At 39.4% G+C, this 18,833-nt stretch overlaps 1 protein-coding gene across 2 annotated transcripts; it reads left to right on the top strand.

Annotated features, from left to right (window-relative positions):
* Nucleotides 1–1,672: 1,672 nt before the first annotated feature.
* On the top strand, nt 1,673–17,914 carry LOC113086105 (transcription factor COE2). 2 transcript variants are annotated; one of them, XM_026255323.1, is made up of 16 exons: nt 1,673–2,200; nt 3,395–3,551; nt 3,934–3,994; nt 4,255–4,310; nt 4,405–4,478; nt 5,300–5,368; nt 12,889–12,970; nt 14,207–14,348; nt 14,483–14,613; nt 14,708–14,834; nt 15,077–15,165; nt 15,265–15,330; nt 15,500–15,677; nt 15,815–16,000; nt 16,113–16,280; nt 17,181–17,914. In XM_026255323.1, exons 1-16 carry the CDS (start codon nt 2,067–2,069, stop codon nt 17,201–17,203), a joined length of 1,743 nt encoding a protein of 580 aa, XP_026111108.1. In that variant the 5' UTR covers nt 1,673–2,066; the 3' UTR covers nt 17,204–17,914. The 2 variants fall into 2 exon arrangements, with proteins under 2 accessions (XP_026111108.1, XP_026111111.1); XM_026255326.1 differs by having other exon boundaries at nt 2,067–2,200; nt 3,937–3,994.
* The last annotated feature ends 919 nt before the right edge of the window (nt 17,915–18,833 follow it).

Below are 18,833 nucleotides of genomic sequence, written 5' to 3' on the forward strand. Positions count from 1 at the left end.
TAAATAAATAATAATAATATTTTAATCCAACCAAAATAATCACTTTTGCATGCCTTATAAATCAAGAAGAAACATTTCAAAATATAATATATTTCTAAAATAATTAGCTGCCTGGTACTGAAAAGGTTTTATTTATTTATTTATTTATGTATGTATTAAATCTATGTCTAGAGCCGCTTAGTCTGTCTGTTGTTCCCCTGAAGACATGACATTTGCGTATAAATAGCACCACCTAATTTCCCAAAAATGATCTTATAGGAAATGACAGGAAATTTGACAGTTTTAGTATATTAAATATGATTGGTACCTTATTCCTCTTCAGCTATAGAGACACGTTGAAATGTTCATTCAGTGCTCAGTTCTCTATCCTCTCAGAAAATGGCTCCACGTTACGAAAACCTATAATTATTGAAGTATTTTCTAGTCTTAAAAACAGGTTTCAGTTAAATAATTAATTTAATAGACCGAGCTTCAGAGAGCTCTACAAACTCTAATAAACACCTTCTGCCTAAACATTACAGCCTCTCTGGACAGATCACATAAAACGATGAGCAGCTAATAATAAATGAGCAACTACAAGGAGGAAAAAAGGGAGATTGTTTGTAAATAACGTCTTTCCAAAACATGCTCTCTTAGAAAGCTAGTGTGTTTTAATGAACGCCAAGTAAATGCAGGAGTTAATATTGAGAATCTGGTGAATGTGCGCGCGCTTGTAAAACACGTCAAGGTCGTTTGGGCTGGGGTTATATAGGCTATAGGGATAGAGCCTCATAGTTACTTTGTATCAAACAAATGCAATTTTATACGAATCTTTATGTGTGCGAAATTGCACACAAAACCTAAAAAAAAAAAAAAAAAAAAAAAAAAAAAAAAAAGATTAGGCTATCTATAACGAAACAACACCATTTTTTTATTCATGTGAATTAGTCCACAGCTGTAGCAGTGTTGTGGTCAGTGATCTGTAAACAGTGGAAGTCTATCCGTCGCAGAGCGCGCGTGGATTCCGCAACAGGTCACAGAACCGACACAGCTGACTCCGGGGCGTGCTGGCAGATGGTGTGTGTGTGTGTGTGTGTGTGTGTGTGTGTGTGCTCGGTGGGTGGATGGGGGCTCACAGTCATTGTTTAGTTATTTGAGCCCCACGCACAGACAATAACCCCATGCAGTAGCAAGAAAAGATGGAAAAGCTTCTTCTTACACAGAGGAAATGGTCTAAAAAAAGTTGAGCAAAATCTCATTGTCTCGTCCGTCTGCTGCTCTCCACCCGCAGATGCCAGTCGTTCAAACACATTTACTATTCCTTCCTCTTTGTTACAGATGCGTTACGTTTGGCGGTTTATAAGACTACATTTTTCATTCTAAATCATTTAGAAAAATAGTCCTAGCAACAAACAATTAATGAGCATGACTATAAAGAGTAAGTCAATCCGTGCAGCAAATACATTTTATTCTCTTGTGTCTAATTTCGTTTCCAAAGATGTGTCCTGTTTGAATAATTTGGCAACTGATGTGCTTTAAAAGGCTAGTCCAACGGACAGACATGAACTGAAAATGACAATCTAAATAAAAAAAATAAATAAAACTTGATGTCCTTTGAGTATATTCTAGCGAACAGTCATTGGATATATTTCTCCGGGTTCGCTCCTCCTCTTTTCATCCCGTGGGTCCTGCAGCAGCATCAGATGTCCATCCTGGGCTGTTACAGCACATCAGCTCCTCAGAGCATCTCGTGGATGGTGTAACTCCTAGCTCGAGTGTCTTTATATCTGCAGACGCTGTTGGTGAAGTGAACGGTGCTCGGCGGAGCGCGCACTGCAGGTGACGCGCGCGCGCGGACAGTTTGAATGGGTCTCGAAGAAGGACCAGTATACGCCAAGACTGCAAGTTTCCGAGGAACTTAGAAGAAGAAGCACGGAGCAGACAGCCTCACGGACTATTTCGGAGACTCTCGGTGTTCTACACACTGGGGAAATCGCCTCATCTTCTGAGAGAGACGCAGAATTTCCAGAACATCTTGATTGTGGATTTGCACTGGAGGTTGCCTTGTCGTTGCAAACTTGTCGGAAATGTTCGGGAGTCAAGATCACCCGACTAGAGACATCACTGGGTTGAAAGTGGGGAGTTTTGAAGCAGAAATGGATCCTGTTCGTTCCTGGGCGCGGAATATCGGCGTGATTGACGCAAACACAGCGGCACAGAGGTACGTTCTGCTCGGATGCACGCGCAGCGCTTTAAATCAAAGTGAAAACACTACCTAAAGAAGAAAAAAAGACATCTTCATCAACTGTCCATGTCTTCTGATTATAGCCGATACAGCACGCGCACAGATCGTGTTAAACTATTTATTTACCATCAAAAACAACAGAGCATAAATGCAAGATTAAACTAAGTATCAGATTAAATGATTATAAGAGTTGTCGAAATATTTATCTTCAATAACACGTGCGTTATTATTGTTTATGTGTATATTATTAACATTAAGCGAGTAGTATTCTGTAGAGTATCTTTTGTTTTCCATAACCTCGTAGAAGTATCTCCCAGAGCTGGAGGTGACAGACACAACACTATAATAATGATGATCATATTAAAGAGACTGAAAGCGCTCGAGCACCGAGTGCATCCCCTGCTCATAGCGTCATATTCTTTAAGAATCTGTTCATTCATTATCGGCCGATTTATAAGTGAATAATCAGATGATTAAAAGTGGACTGCAGTGGTGAGAACACTTCCGATTAGATTTAGATGAACGAAAACACACAAATCTAAAAGTTTCTTCTGTCTCTGATTTCATAATTCTATAAATCGATAATCGATATGAACAGAGCTGCCTTTCTACAAAATATCTAAGAGAGCACTCACTCGGCCATAGACAGCTGTTTGTTGTTAGACATATATCTATATTAATTATTATTTATTAATTAGCTGTTAGTCTGATATCTTATCTACAGTGTATTTAGTAATTGCAGGTTTTTTTTTTAATTAATGCCCGTTTTCATTATTTAATCAAATGATCTATTATTAGAACAATTACAACTAATTTTTTTAATTTGGTGGGAGTAAGTAATACAATCTGAACTTTTTCCTAATATTTTTTAGCGTCACTACAGTATGCTCAAAATAAACTTTTTAGGCTTAAAATAGTTGCTGTTTTCAGCAAGACTGGGCTATGAGGCTTCAGACACAAGCATTGTTATTGGTGGATTCAGTGGAGATTCAGATGTTGAAGTATTTGTCATTATCATCCTGTCAGAGACGTGCATTAAGAACTATGTTGTATTTAGTCGATGCCTCTGTATCAGTATATTGAACTGAACTGTGCACACAGTCTGAAAACAGTGTGAAAAAAGGATAAATCAGCCATCTGTGTTTCTCCTCCCAAACCTTACACATGTAGTGGAGTGGCTTTATCCCGTGCTCACTTTGAGAAGCAGCCTCCCTCCAATCTCCGAAAGTCCAACTTCTTCCACTTTGTTCTGGGACTGTATGACCGTACCGGGCAGCCCGTGGAGGTGGAGAGGACAGCGTTTGTTGACTTCGTGGAGCAGGACAAGGTATATTCTACAGCATGCTTCACACGACTCAACGTAACTGGATTTCTGATGATGTTTCCTAGAGTTTAACATCAGGCAGGTTCTCAGACTCTTAAAACTAGTGCTATTTTCACAAGGCTTAGGTTTACAGTATCACATGGCGTACTGTAATGTAAATGGTATTTGCATTTAACATTACGATACAACAGTAAGCTGCTATCTGTCTCCCTCCTTCTGACCCATCCCTGATCAATCTGAACAAGACTGCAGAGATGCAAACGAAATCTTTACCAGTAATACCATTCGCTTCTGAGTGGTGAATGCACCAATGGCATATATTGCAGTACCTTTGTATAGTTGACATTACTGTACACTTGTTTAAATGTTAATTTTGCGAAATCAGCAGACGGGGGAGAAGACCAATAATGGAACTCACTACAAACTCCAGCTCCTCTACAGTAATGGTATGCTCCTCATTTATCATCACTATATAGAAATATTTATGTCATTTAGATATTGTTCTGTTTGTTGGATCAACTTTTATTATAGCACATCAAATTAAAATTAAAATTAGGTGATTATATTATGCATTAAATGAACATTTCAAATTCTTATTTTTGATTTGTCAAGGACAGAGCTGATTCTGTTTGACCCGATGGAAGTGTGGTTCCTAATTAAAGTCTCTTCTGTATCAGCGATCTGCTAACTTTGTTTTTGATCACAGGTGTTCGCACAGAACAAGACCTTTATGCTCGTCTCATTGATTCTGTCACTAAACAGGTAAAGCAGCACCACCTTCTTCTGAGCTAAACGTCGTGTAGTCACAACTTTAATGAGTCGCTGACCTCTTTTTATTCTGTTCTGCATGGTTCAGCCCATATCATATGAAGGACAGAACAAGAATCCAGAAATGTGCCGTGTTCTGCTAACTCATGAAGTCATGTGCAGGTGAGAGAAAACACCATCAAATCTAGTTATCTTCAATGTGCAACTCAGGAGAGCATGCAGCAGATTCAGTTCACCGTGTAATGCCACTTTTAGATCACAGCTCCACCTACACTCTGAAAAATAAAGGGTTAGTCTTAGATAACAAGTCAAAAATAGAAGTAGGAGCTGCTGTGTATAAGACATGCTGTATGTCCAGCTGCTTTCTAACCCAAGCCATATTTCTAGAGTCAGTTTCACTCTAATGGCATAAATACCACACGTCTTCTGTACAGAATAAGCACATGTCTATAAGGAGTGGATGGTAGCTGCGCTAGAAAAGAGACGGAGAAGACGGAGGGTGTGCGGTGACCTCAGGCTGGAGGACAGCGTTAGGGAGGGCAGGGGGGGTCAGATCTGGCTCTGCCCCTATTGTGTAGCCAGCAGATGCCCGAGTGGGCGCTCACAGCTGGTTAATAACAGAGCTGATGGGGACGGGGTGCAGAGGGCAGGAGACACAGCTGGGGAGTGACTCTGTCTGACGGGGGGGAACGGAGAAAGCATATAGGCAGATGGCCAGGGGTGGGGGGCACTTTTGTTATGCTGGTGGCGTGGTGCATGAGATGGGGGATTGTGTGTGTGTGTGTGTGGGGGGGGGGGTGACGTGCCCTGAACAGACAGGAGGTCCACCCACGGTGTGTGTGTGTGTGTGTGTGTGTGCTGGAGAAGCTTGATCATTCACAATCAGTGTGACAGATTGCTGGCCTGCCTTTTCTGAGTCTTAATTGTAGTGGTGTTATGGAGCAAGTTTTAATCATTCATTATCTTCTCTTTCTCACACCAAGTCGCTGCTGTGAGAAAAAAAGCTGCGGCAATCGCAACGAGACGCCATCTGACCCCGTCATCATCGACAGGTAAGTCCGGACACAGTCTTGTGTTTTGAACATGTCTGAATGGGTTACATGCACACACTCCACAGTAAGGATTTGTGATTCAACTCTGTTCTGGAGAACTGAACACTTGGTCACTATGTGAAGAGTTTCAGTAACTTGACCTTTAGGATGACCAGATACTTTCTTCTTCATTCTTTACTTTCTTGATGAGAAGGAATCCGTTTCTTACTTATTTTCCCCTTTTTCTATTCACTACATTTACATTCATGCATTTAGCAGACGCATTTATCCAAAGCGACTTACAGTGCATTCAGGCTATAAATGTTTTTACCAGTATGTACAAAAAGAAGAAGAACAACTCTCAAATGCCCTATATGTAAGTGCTCTCATGCAAATACTGAATCACTCTGTCTCCCTCAGCTGGACCAAGTCAAGTCACTTTTATTTATACAGCGCTTTATACAGTACAGATTGTGCCTCAGCAGCCTTACAGTGATAAACAGGAACATAATGTTTCAAGAATGCAAACAAAATTCAGTTCTGTTGTAAAGCAGCTCTATAAAGAGGAGAATAGTAGAGAGTCAATATTTCAGTGAAAGTCAGCTGACTAGCCCACGCTGTCCTTCAGAGATGTGGATAATATGGTGTCAGATATCTTGCTTGATATCCTGTTGAAGCTGACATGGTTTATATAGCGTCTCTGAGGATTTTCTCAAGTCAAGACCGAATAAAATGGTCTCTTGTCTCCTAGATGTTCCCAGAATTCGTTAGCACCACAGCTGTTTTTATAGTTTTCTCTCTCTCTCCTTCTGTCCTGTCTTCAATTCTCCAAACACGGCCAGACTTACCCAGAGTTCCAATAAAATTTGAGTTTTAGATTATTATTATTATTATTTGCGCTGTAGTTTAAATATTGTCTCATTATGATACACTTCTGGCAGATGCTAATTCTATCCAAAATATCCAACAGTATGTGTATACAATAGTCTATCTGTTAGAAGATCTTCTAGAAAATAGCATTTTTCAGGCCTAAGTTCTACCTTATTTCGATTTTTTGGGCTAGTTTTAATACCCTTCACACTCTCTCTCTCGTCTTCCCCCCTAATATTGATATAATTAGTCAGCCCCATCGGGATCCCTCCCCGGAGCATGTGGGAGTTGTGATCCCAAAGCACCTACACCCCCCTCCTTTTTTAATCTGTGTCCGTTTTGTTTGGACCTGCTGCTCTGTCTGTCTCCGTCCCCTTCTCTTTTCTCCTCATCTAATCCAGTTAAGAGCAGAAGGGGAGAGAATAGCTCTCAGCTGATCCTGAAGGAGGCTTTTGTCACATCTTGCTCCCCACATCTTCCCTCGGCTCTTCTCGCAGTCTAGCTTTATCATTACCTGTCCACATGTTATACTGCATACTCATTTCTGCACATTTGAACCTCTTTGTTAATGTTAGTTGGTTTATATAATTGCATGTCATGTGCTTGTGCATGTGTTCGAATAAAACAGATTGAAAGACCTTAGTTAATCCAACGATCCACGACTGATGCTTCGGCGACACATTTTGGTTTTAAATGGTAAAAGAGATTGGGTTAAAGAATGGGTTTACGTTACTTTATACTATTTATAATTAACTGCATAAAAATGATAGTCTATGCAATGTAGCCATCCAGTTAATTACATGTGACTTTGTGTAAAAGTGTGGATTTAATTAATCTCCGGTGTTTTAGTGTTATGCAAAACAGGCCTGAAATGGATTAGGAGAAGTCTGTCAAAGTAGAAGCGCTAAATATGAATGGGTTCATAGGTGAAGAAAGACAGTGTTTGTTCCTAAAGGCTCTGGTCTTTCCAAGCTTCTCTTGAGTGTTCGATGTACAGCTGTGTGGCTAACAGCTTGAGGCTCAGCAGCTCAGAACCACACAGGTTCAATACGTGCGACCCGTGGGGGTGAAGAAAGACCTGTGGAAAAGAGACAGGGTTGAAAGGGGATCAAGCACAGGGTGGGTTTGGTGCAAGCAAACTTAAATCATCAATATGATATAATAAAAAATAAAAAACACACACTTGGGCTGTTGTTTTAAAGACTGATCATATTATTTTACATCTGTAGTTGTATCTGCAATTAGTTTTCTGATTGGGGGAGTCTGAGTAATAGGAATAGTGCCATCTGTCTCCTCTCACTTTGCTAATCAAACCCAGGGGAGAGCAATACTACTGGATCAATAGAAAGACAATCAACTGAAGCTGGAGAGAACCCAAGAGTAACAAACACAGGCCAAGCAGAAAAATAAATAAACTCTTTACACATATGGCCAGTAGCAAAAGTTGGCGTATTAAATTCATGCATTTAGCAGATGCTTTTATCCAAAGCGACTTACAGTACATGCAGGCTATCGATTTTCACTCCTCATGTGATCCGTATCAATCAGAGGATGCACAGAAGTGTTGATGGAAGCAGTTCTGATCTCTGCCAAACTCATTTACACTTCTGTTGTTTCTACATGAGTGAAATCACTAGCAGAACTTCCTGGACCAATGTAGATCAGATAACTGAGATAGACAACCAACAGAAAATTAAAAGGAAAAAAAAAGTCTATATTTTTTAAAACAGTAAGCAGCTCCTTACAAAAGTATTCACACCCCTGATGCTAATTTCCATAGCCAGAGTTTCAAAACCCTTCGTTTTCACATTTTGTGTTGCAACCTGAAGCGAACAAATAGAAGCTTTAAATAACTCCATATTCCACATTATGGCAAAATACATAAATAAAAAAACAAGAAATTACAAGTATTTGATATGACACTTGACATTAGTCCAATTTTTCTGGATCAACTTTTGAGATTTAATATTTCTAACCTTTGATTGGAGTCCATCTGCTTTACATTCAGTTGACGGCATGAATTGGAAAGGTGATTTCTGAGGAACAGGGATGCCTGTGCTGCTAAAATATAATGTGCGTGGCTAATCCACAGCAAATGTGTACATGCAGACAGGAGTGTGAGGAGAGACTGACAGATCTCACAGCAGGCCTGCTGGGACGCTGTCAATGGCCCTATAAACCCTGACCGGAGTCCTGACAGAGTCATCACACACACACACACACACACACACACACGAGTCTGCATTGTCTGATCTCTCACAACTGCACGCTTCTGAAGTCAACTAATTCAGGGCATCTGTCCCGATGAATATATCCTAAAACTGTGTCATATGCACAGACAAGAGTGTATTTCTGCAGAGAAAGTGGGATCTCCTCCAGATTGAGAGGACACACACACACACACACACAAGGGGCCAGGCTAGCACCAGGGGGCATCATTAACTCATTAGTGAAATTTAAGACAGTCAAGCACCAATGCCTTTACACACACACACACACACACACACACACATGACAGTAAATGTGGTGGAGGGGACATTTATAGTTAAAATATCTCAAGATAAGTGGATGGCAAGGCAGTTAAGCATATTCTGAAGTATCTGTGGGAAAAAAATACAGTGCCTTTCAAAAGTATTAACCCCCCCCCCCCATCACACAAGCTGTTCTGTTTGAGACGTTCAGGAAAGTGAGTGCTGGCATCCTCCATTCAACCCCCCCAACACAAACACACACACACACACACACACAGACACACACACACATAGACTTAAACACTAAAACACATAAACACACTGTCAGTTTGGAAACAGATGTTGTTTGTCAGATCCTATCATTACTGGCTAATTAAGCAGACATCTCTTCCTCTTTTCTCCTGTCTGTCACTCTTGTGTTCATGCAGATTGCTCTGCCTTTGTTTCCCCACAAAGATGAAGGATTGTGCAGAAATGACATGCTTTCCTTTTCTGCAATGGTTAAATAAATCTGTATATATATATATATATATATATATGAAAAAATGTCCAAGACCATACTTGATTAAAAAAACAACAACAACAACATATATATATACATAAATAAACTAATGCAGTTATAGCTATGAAAGGACCATGTGTTTATGTCAGTGTATGTATGTATACCATCAATTAATTTAACACCTTTTACTACAGTGTTTACAAACTGTTTAACAGAAAATATGCACAAGCATTTACAGAAACAAAATGTGACATAAGTTAATGCAACAGGAAGGAGAATATTCTTAACTGAAGGAAAACTGCTAGTTCTCTAGTGATCTTTGAGACTGTTTTTGAAGTCCTGAGTGAGTCAACTGCTCATAGGACTGAAAAACAAAGAACATGTATGATGTTTAATTAACGCAAAAGAGATTCTGTGCAGTTTCTAAGTAACTAATCAAATAAGCAAATTGGTGACATGCCCATGCTTCAGTTGCAGCACAGAACTGGAAAAGCATGCATCATCAGGATTAGCACATCTTGAGGAGTGCATGCTCGAGTGCATGCTGACAGCAATGAAATAATGTTAATTTTTCAAATGGTATCACTTATATTTTCATATATATTTTCACAGTTTAAATAACATAAAATAGAAGCTCTTACAAGAATAATAATAAAAAGACATGAGTCCAGAAATGAGTCCAGAAATGTTGGTTAGTTGCTTCTATTTTTCTTAGTAGTGGAAGCAAGTGTGAAAGGTCCTGGTGAGGTATGTGGTGGTTTTTAGAGCTGCTATGTGTGCCCTGTTAGTGGGGTCAGAGGTCGGGAACGTGGCCTGTTAACCCCTCGACCAGTCTGGCCTCAAAGTCTGCCAAGGGATTCTGGGAGCCCAGAGTATTTATGACCAGCCCTGGCTAACCTCTGCTCCCCAAAACCCTCCGAGGCTCACCCACAATCCTCACCTACAACACTCATTCAATGCCAGATCTGAACCCTCTCGCCCCATTTTTTGGATTGCATATTTGAGGATGACTCCAGTAGATACAGAAAGTGCATATCAGCAGCTGGTGTTTGTAGGTAGCTCTGGTGAACGAATGGCTCATCCTCAGTTGTTGTTTTGGGCTGATATGAGCTCAATCTCTGTCAGACGAGCGGTGGTTCTCACACACATGTGGCTCACAGGCGTTGATGTACTGCTGCTCAAACCTTTCAGCGTCTCAGTGTTTGGATGCTGCACATCTGGTTTCCTAATTGTCCTCCCCTTCTCTCTCTCTCTCTCTGTGTCATGACACTGTTTTGTTTGTCTAAGACGGAGCGGGACAGAGGTGAGATGGACAAGAGGAAGTGCTGATGAGTGATGCTTCTGACTCTGTTTCTGAAGATCACTTACTATTCAAGTCTTAAATATTACAAGAACATTTCTTACAGTTTCTTAGAATTCCACAAGAAATGGCAAGAAGATTCAAAATGATCACAATGTCACGTCTATAAATATCTACTCATTCATTAATGCATATTTCTTTTTTCAGTATAATAATAGTAATAGTAATCAAAACTATGTAAGAGTTCATTTGCAAAAACACAGTTTTTAACAATGCACAAAAATCATGTTTTTTCATTGCACATTACAATTAATCTTAACACTGTTGGGTTATTGTGATTAGGTAAGAAAATGTAAAAAAATTACAGCTAACTAACACAATAAAACAATAAAATAGATAGCTAGATAGATAGACAGACAGATAGATAGATAGATAGATAGATAGATAGATAGATAGATAGATAGATAGATAGATAGATAGATAGATAGATAGATAGATAGATAGATAGATAGATAGATATATCAAAAGGACTGTTTTATTATATTGTAAAGTGTAATGTGACAGCAAAGTTGCATTTACTCTTCAGCGTCACATGATCTTTCAGAAATCATTCTTAAATGCTGATTTGGTACTTTTGGTACATTTCATATTATTATATCATTATTATTTTTGTGGAAACCATGATACTCTACTATTAAAATAGGAGAAAAAGAGAGAGAAAAAGGAAATTATTGATATTATTCAGCAAGGATGCATTTAAATTGATCAAAAGTGTCAGTAAAGATCTTTATAATGTTACAAAAGCTTCATATAAAGGCTGTTCTTTTGATCTTTCAAGACGTGATTTGACACATTTTAATACAGTTCGTCCAGAATTTAGTTTATGGTATTGTATTTCATTTTTGGTTACTGGACTAACTATATAATAGCTCATCATCCAAATTTTTATTTTACCTATATGTCAATAAATACGAGTTTTTTATAAAACTTTTTTTCTCTCTTATTTCAATGAAAAGCTGTAGCATTTACAGTTTTTCCCAGTGAACTTTGAAAGTGTTATTTCTGAATCAGTTTAGTTCCAAATATGTTTCACTGGTCCTCGGTGAAGTTAACCTAAATATCAGAACAGTGCAAACCTGACAGTGTTATTATTAGACTTTTCCTCATGACACAACAGAGACGCAAGGGTGTTGTGCTGAAGTTGCAAGGTTCTCCAGGAGTCCTAATTAATTATGCAAGACGGGTCTAATTATGATGCGGTGAATGGATCCATGGCAGAAGGTGTGAGGCAGCGAGGCTTAGAGATTTGCATGCTAAGTGAGTGGAGGAGTGACTAATGCATGTTAATGCTGCGTGGCCCATGTGCTTTCATTTGCCTGCTTGCAGCTGCGCTCTGGGATTTCATTAAGGGCTCAGATGTTTATCATGTAGTGAAAGTGAACAGAATGGTACGTGGAGCTCGGGTAGGGCATGAAACGGCACACAAAACCTTGACAAGTTATGAGAGAGAGACAGCGGTTCAGATGCAGAGTTTAGAGAGTGTCCTTTCTTAAAAAGTACCGATCAAAAGTACCACTACAGACAATTAATTGTTCCCCTTGGTGCAGTTTATAAAAACTGTATCCACAAAATGTTACATGAAAAGCTGCTGGAGCATTACTGGGGATATTTCTTATTAAACCAGCTATTAATATTTGACCATGTTTTTGCATCTGAATCTAAGTGTATTAATCCCAATGTTGAATGAATTACTGTTATGGCTGTCTAGTAAACAAAGCCTTGCTGATTCAGTGTGGAATGACAATCTGAGATGCATTCGATATGCAGAAGCACTGAGAAGCTATACTTGAGGAAGAGGATGGCTTCTGTGTCAGAACATTATCCAGGCAGCATTTATTAAGAGAATAAATCTGTGTGCTGATGATGTGTGAAATATGTAGGCCTACTTTAGTTGAATTCAAAGTTTAGATATAGTTTTGAACAGGGGTGTCAAACACCCCCTCTTTACTGGTTGCACGAGTCCCAGTAAAATATTAGAGAAAAATCCTTGTCTGACAATGGAGATGTGTTTTCTATCTGCTTTTCATAATCAGAAGTAATGAAGCCAGATTCAAAAACAAATCACACGTCTGATGCAATCTAATGAACTGGTTTGCAGAAGTTTGTTTGCAATTGTTCACTCATGCACACACTTTCCAACAATTTCTCACGAGACAGAGAAGGGCATGTCTCATCAGCTCATGCTGGCATCTTATTGAGCTTCATATACACACAGCCATTGTCAACAGCAAGACATACAGGAAGTGCTTTTTCTCTCTTTACATTTGTTTGTGTGTAACAGACTAAATGAAGCAGACCTTCCTTGAATAAAATGTTTCTTTGTGTGTGTTTCCCACAGATTCTTCCTGAAGTTTTTCCTGAAGTGCAATCAGAACTGTCTGAAGACAGCAGGGAACCCCCGAGACATGAGACGGTTTCAGGTATCCAGCATGTTAAAAATATGATTGTGCAAAATGCAGAAATATTCTGGTGTCTTTGATGTTATTTCATTTTTCCTGAAGAAAATCAACAACTTTTAAACATCAGTACATTCAAGACACACAACAAAGTATATAGTATGCAATTTCTTACGGATTATTTTATATAGTTTTTACTGGAAAACAAGACAAATCCTCTAAATAACAAGAATAGGTGTTGTTCGCACTTTAGTGGTAATCTTTCTGATGTATTTCTGGTAATATCTTCAGCAGTTCTGTAGTTTTATATAGACAGAGTGTGTGATTTATATTAAGTGATTAAATACAATATCTCATAAGCGAGAGGGAGTGAGTGATCAGGAAAAAGCAAGGATCATCAGGATATCTTCAGGAAGTTGAGTGATGGGCTCCAGATGGGGAAGGTCAGGCTCTGTGACCCAGGAAGTGCTCGCTGGGGACCCTACGCTTTACTTCCTCCCACTTGTCTTTCACTATCTGACATTTCATCCCTCACTCTTCATTTCCCTGCTGTCCTTCCTTCTTCATTTTTGTGCCTTTATTTACATATTTTTGGAGTGTGACCTTTCTTCTTTTGCAGCATCTCTCATTTCTACGTGTTGTGTCTTTAGCTCTGCAGTCTTTTGCACGTCAGCACTGATATTCTCAGTCGTCTCATATTATATCAGCTAACTTTGATTCTTTATTTTGACTATAACTTTGGTTTCTCTTTGAAACAACATCCAATTGAAATCACATTAAACCCAATTGTTTGAAAGGCCACATTGAATTTCAAGTAGGTTTTTTAACAATGGCCATGCATGGTGGGGTTTTAGCTGTCATATGAGCTCAATGTTTTTCGAACCATCAGGAGAAATCATGTCAAATTCATTGATGTCCTTTTGCTTGAGACTTGCTTTGTGCAAGAAGATTGATAAACCCAAGCAGCATGTTAAAGCATGTTAAATGCATGTAAATAAGTATGTTAAAAAAAATAACTATAGCAGCAGGAAGCAATGCAACAATAGATACATTTGTAAATGAGATTAATTAAAGAATAAATGAGAACATGGAAGGATGAGAACAGAGAAGTGTATCAATAAGAAGAGGGAGGTGAGAGGAAAGCAATACTTGAGAGGGATTCTCTAATATTGTTCTCTATTTGGTTCATCTTTTGCACTACTTGATCTCCTCCTTCGAACTCTTTTTGGTGTGATTAAATCTTTCTTTGCGTTCCTTTAGGTGGTTCTGTCCACTACAGTCGGTGTGGATGGTCCAGTCCTAGCCGTTTCTGACAACATGTTTGTGCACAACAACTCCAAACACGGACGCCGCTCTCGAAGAACGGATCCAAACGAGCCGGCGGAGACTAGCATGGACTATGGTGAGATTCACATTGGGTTTGCATTAATCCACAGTTATATACAAGGAGAGGACGCGTTTAACTGTGAAGTCTGAAGGGCAGCTGTAAATGAGAGCTTTAATGTCATCTACACCTGTGCTGTTTCTCCACGACAGCGTCTCCCTGTATCAAAGCCGTCAGCCCCAGTGAAGGCTGGACCACTGGAGGGGCGATGGTGATGGTGATCGGGGAACACTTCTTCGACGGTCTGCAGGTGGTGTTCGGGAGCATGCTAGTGTGGAGCGAGGTATGCTTTGCTAGAGTCTATCAGAGCGAGGTTCGACCAACCGTCTGTAACGGTTAACCTCACACACAGCCTGTTTCTCTCTTTACTCCTGCAGTTCATCACTCCTCATGCAATCCGAGTCCAGACTCCTCCTCGACACATCCCAGGCCTCGTAGAAGTTACACTGTCTTACAAATCCAAGCAGTTCTGTAAAGGAGCTCCGGGCCGCTTCATTTATACAGGTGAACACACAGATGTTTCTCATCTTCTGCCTCATACCATAGAAGTTCGGAGTTTGGCTGAGCAATGCAGAATGGTTTGGGAGAATTATCATTTTTTCTGAATTCTGTTTGGCGCCACCAATGAAGAAGACACACATTATGTGTATTCAAGACTAATAATAAGACTGAGACGATTGCCTGATTCTGTTAATAAACTACACACATAATAACACACACAGATAATTCAGTATGATTATCTCTAGCGCTGAATGAGCCAACTATTGACTACGGCTTCCAGAGACTCCAGAAGCTGATCCCTCGACATCCCGGTGACCCCGAGAAACTGGCAAAGGTTAGTCAATACTGCTATATATATGTTAAGAAATAAAAAGTACACATAAACCTTTATTGTTCTTTTAACTCTCTCTTGAATTGATTGTCTCTGTCTTAGGAAATGCTGCTTAAAAGAGCTGCAGACGTTGTTGAATCCCTCTATGGGAACAGCTCCAGCAATCAGGTAACCACTGAAGTACAGGAGATAATATCAGTGCTACTGAATTACTTAAAGGGACAGTGCACGCTCAAATGAAAGGCTGACCCTCGAGTTGCTCTAGCATGAGCCGTATCGCCCTGCAGTAGATTCTCCTGTAAAGTCCCATCTTTTCTTTGATATGGTGTCTGTGCAGGACATGTTGCTGAAACGGGCTGCAGATATAGCGGAGGCTCTGTACAGCGTGCCTCGAGCTCACAGTCAGCTGCAGGCCATGCCGAGCTCCCCGGTCCACGGCAGCGTCATGGGTCTCAGCTCTTACCCCACACAGCTGGGTGTGAGCATCGGAGAACCGGGGCAGACCAGCACCCACGGTTAGGACCCTCTCATTCAGTGTTATAGATAACTAATCTCAACACATTCACTGGATGGTCACGCTTGACCATTAGGCCACGACTGCTCCGGCCGGCTGGATGTATTAGGATTGTGATTTCTCCTGTTTTTATTGAAGGTTACTCTCGTAACCCGAGCAGTTTGTCCCCGCGGGGCTACCCTTCAGCATCGACCCCTCAGCAGTCCATCTATGGATCCAATGGGGGCATGAATGTGAGTTACGGGGCAGTGCCCATGAGTAATCTGGGTGTTTCAGGGTCACCCGGCTTTAACAGCGCCTCCCCAAACAGCTCTCCTTATGCTAGTGAGTTTCACTTTGCTTGACTTTTACTCACAGTTCCTTCTGCTGAAAATACAGTATGAATGTTGACAGTCAGATAAGTATTTTGTTATAATCCAAACACTCTTGTTTTCAGTCATGCCCTCTAGCCCCACTGTACCCGGCTCCAGTTCCTCGTCCTCCCTCTTGCCCTTCACATCGTTCCCATCCTCCAGCAAACAGAAGAGTGCCTTTGCTCCTGTCCTGAGACCTCAGGGTTCTCCATCACCCGTCTGCCAAACCTCAGGAGGCTCCAGCTTCAGAGGTACAGCTGTTGATCACACAACCTCTTCACAACTTTTCCATGATTAATGGAACAGTTCTCCCAGAAAAGAAAATTTGCTGAAAATGTGTTCACCCTCAGACCATCAGAGATCAGGATGAGTTTGTGTCTTCATCAGGTTTGTAGAAATGCATCAATGTCTCATCAGTGGATGCTCTGCAGTGAATGGGTGCCGTCAGAATGAGAGTCTGATAAAAACATCACAATAATCCACAGCACTCCAGTCCAGCAGGTAATGCCTTGAGAAAAGTTGCATGTTTGTAAGACACAAATCCATCAGTAAAATGCTTTGCTTCAGACAAAATACAAGTCCTCTATCAATAATATTGCTTTCTCCAGTGAAAAAGTACTCTCATCTGAATCAAGAGAGAAATATGCACAGATTAGGCAATATGTCTGATTGAGTATATACAAAGACTCTTTCACTGTGGGAAACATTTGATTGATGGACTGGAGTGCTGTGGATTATTCTGATGTTTTTATCAGACCCTCATTCTGACGGCACCCATTCACTGCAGAGCATCCATTGATGAGACACTGATGCATTTTTACAAACCTGATGAAGAAACAAACTCATCTACATCTCAGATGATCTGAGGAGGAGCACATTTGTCCTTTAAATGTAATATAAGTATAACATTTTGTGTGTCAGCGATAACTCATCATTTATTTCTTGCTATGGCAATACAGGCATAACATATTAACAGTTTATTGAATCATCTCTTTGATATAGCTATGTCAGCTATGTATTATTAAACAATTTTAACCTTCATCTTCATCATCGTGTGTATCTAGTGTAACCTAGTGTGACGAGTTACATGTTACTGTCATTGAATATAATCTCTTTTTATTTTTATTTTCTTTAATTTCCATCCATGACAGGTCTCGTGGTTCACCCAATGTAGAAGATGAGTCTCCTCCAGTCATGAGCAGAACTAGACTCAACATTGTCTCTGTGAAAAAGACACAGTCTGATCTTCTGATGAAGAGCCATCAAGAGAATAAGAGACAAAAACACATTGGGGACCTTCTCAAGACGGATCTCCTCTATGCACTGTTAGCCTCTGATTGTGAGGAGGCGGCCAAAGGGATGGTGTTACTTCCCCGCCACAAAATGCCAAAAGATGTTTAATTTATGATGAAACATAAGTTAGTGACTTCAGACTGCTACACCTGTTCCTGACAGACTCTGGTCAACAGACACAGTAGATGTCAACTGTGTCAAAGATGTTTTACCATAGATCTACATCCTTGAACTGAAACGGTGCTTTTAAAACACATACCAGGCTTTTCATTTAGAGAAACAGAAAATGTCTATTTAGGTTTAGATTAATGAACTGATTACCTCATATATTGACTTATTTAATGACAAAAACTATATAAGTTATATTTTTAGGTTAAGTTCTAATATAAGGAACCATAATTGTATTTGTTATTGTTATCTAATTGTTTTTCTGTAAACATTTTGTATGTTGTCATTTTGTTATTCATATTAAAATAGTGACTGTAGATTTTGCACACGCTGAAATTGTTGAATATTTTTCATTATCTAAGATCAGGATTAGTTTGTTTCTTCATCAGGTTTGGAGAAATGTAGCACTGCATCAGTGTGTCATCAATGGATGCTCTGCAGTGAATGGGTGCCGTCAGAATGAGAGTCTGATAAAAACATCCCAATAATCCACAGCACTCCAGTCCATCAGGTAATTCACAGTGCTTTAACTAATGTTAACAAGCACAACTTTTGATTTTAATAATGCATTATTAAATGTTGAAATTAACATTAAGATTACTGGGTAACACTTTAGAATAAGGTTCCATTAGTTAATGTTAGTTAACTACTTTCGTTAACATGAACTAAGCAAGAACAATCCTTCTACAGCATTTATAAGTCTTAGTTCATGTTAATTTCAACATTTACTAATGCATTATTTAAATCAAAAGTTGTGCTTGTTATCATTAGTTAATGCACTGTGAATTACCATGAACTAACAATGAATAACTGTATTTTCATTAACTAACATTAACGAAGATGAATAAATACAGTAATAAATGTATTATTCATTGTTTGTTCATGTTAATTAATACATTAACTAACATTAACTAATGGAACCTTATTCTAAAGTGTTACCGATTACTGTAATAAAGTGTTCAAGATTAGTTCATGTTAACTAAAGTGTTACTGACATATTAAACCGTCTCACTGAAGATTATAGAAGTAGCTTATGTAAACAAGATCAGTAATTTAAATTCTATTTTGACCGTCTAATTTATGTTATATATAAAAACAACATTTATTTAACAAACACAAAGCACAAATCTATGCATGTATCTGCAGGTATGGCTTAACATATTCCACCCGAATGTGCATACAACACACGGTCACCAGAGTTAAATAAACACATATCTTATATTCTTCACTTTCAACAGCCTGCATGAATAAAATGTGAATGCATCTAAAAGGTTCTGCTGATACATACCAAACTGCTAAATATTGTGGACACAGGGAGCTAAATGCAGTTAAAGGTTTGTGCC

Source organism: Carassius auratus, chromosome 5, assembly GCF_003368295.1.
Source record: "Carassius auratus strain Wakin chromosome 5, ASM336829v1, whole genome shotgun sequence".
Taxonomy (NCBI): Eukaryota; Metazoa; Chordata; class Actinopteri; order Cypriniformes; family Cyprinidae; genus Carassius; species Carassius auratus.

Bases quoted from the DNA above. Each gene is read 5' to 3' on its own strand.
- LOC113086105 (XM_026255323.1), top strand. From the start codon at position 2,067: ATGTTCGGGAGTCAAGATCACCCGACTAGAGACATCACTGGGTTGAAA. The intron at 2,201-3,394 runs GTACGTTCTGCT...TTACACATGTAG, and splicing joins GCAAACACAGCGGCACAGAG to TGGAGTGGCTTTATCCCGTG. The intron at 12,971-14,206 runs GTATCCAGCATG...GCGTTCCTTTAG, and splicing joins GAGACATGAGACGGTTTCAG to GTGGTTCTGTCCACTACAGT.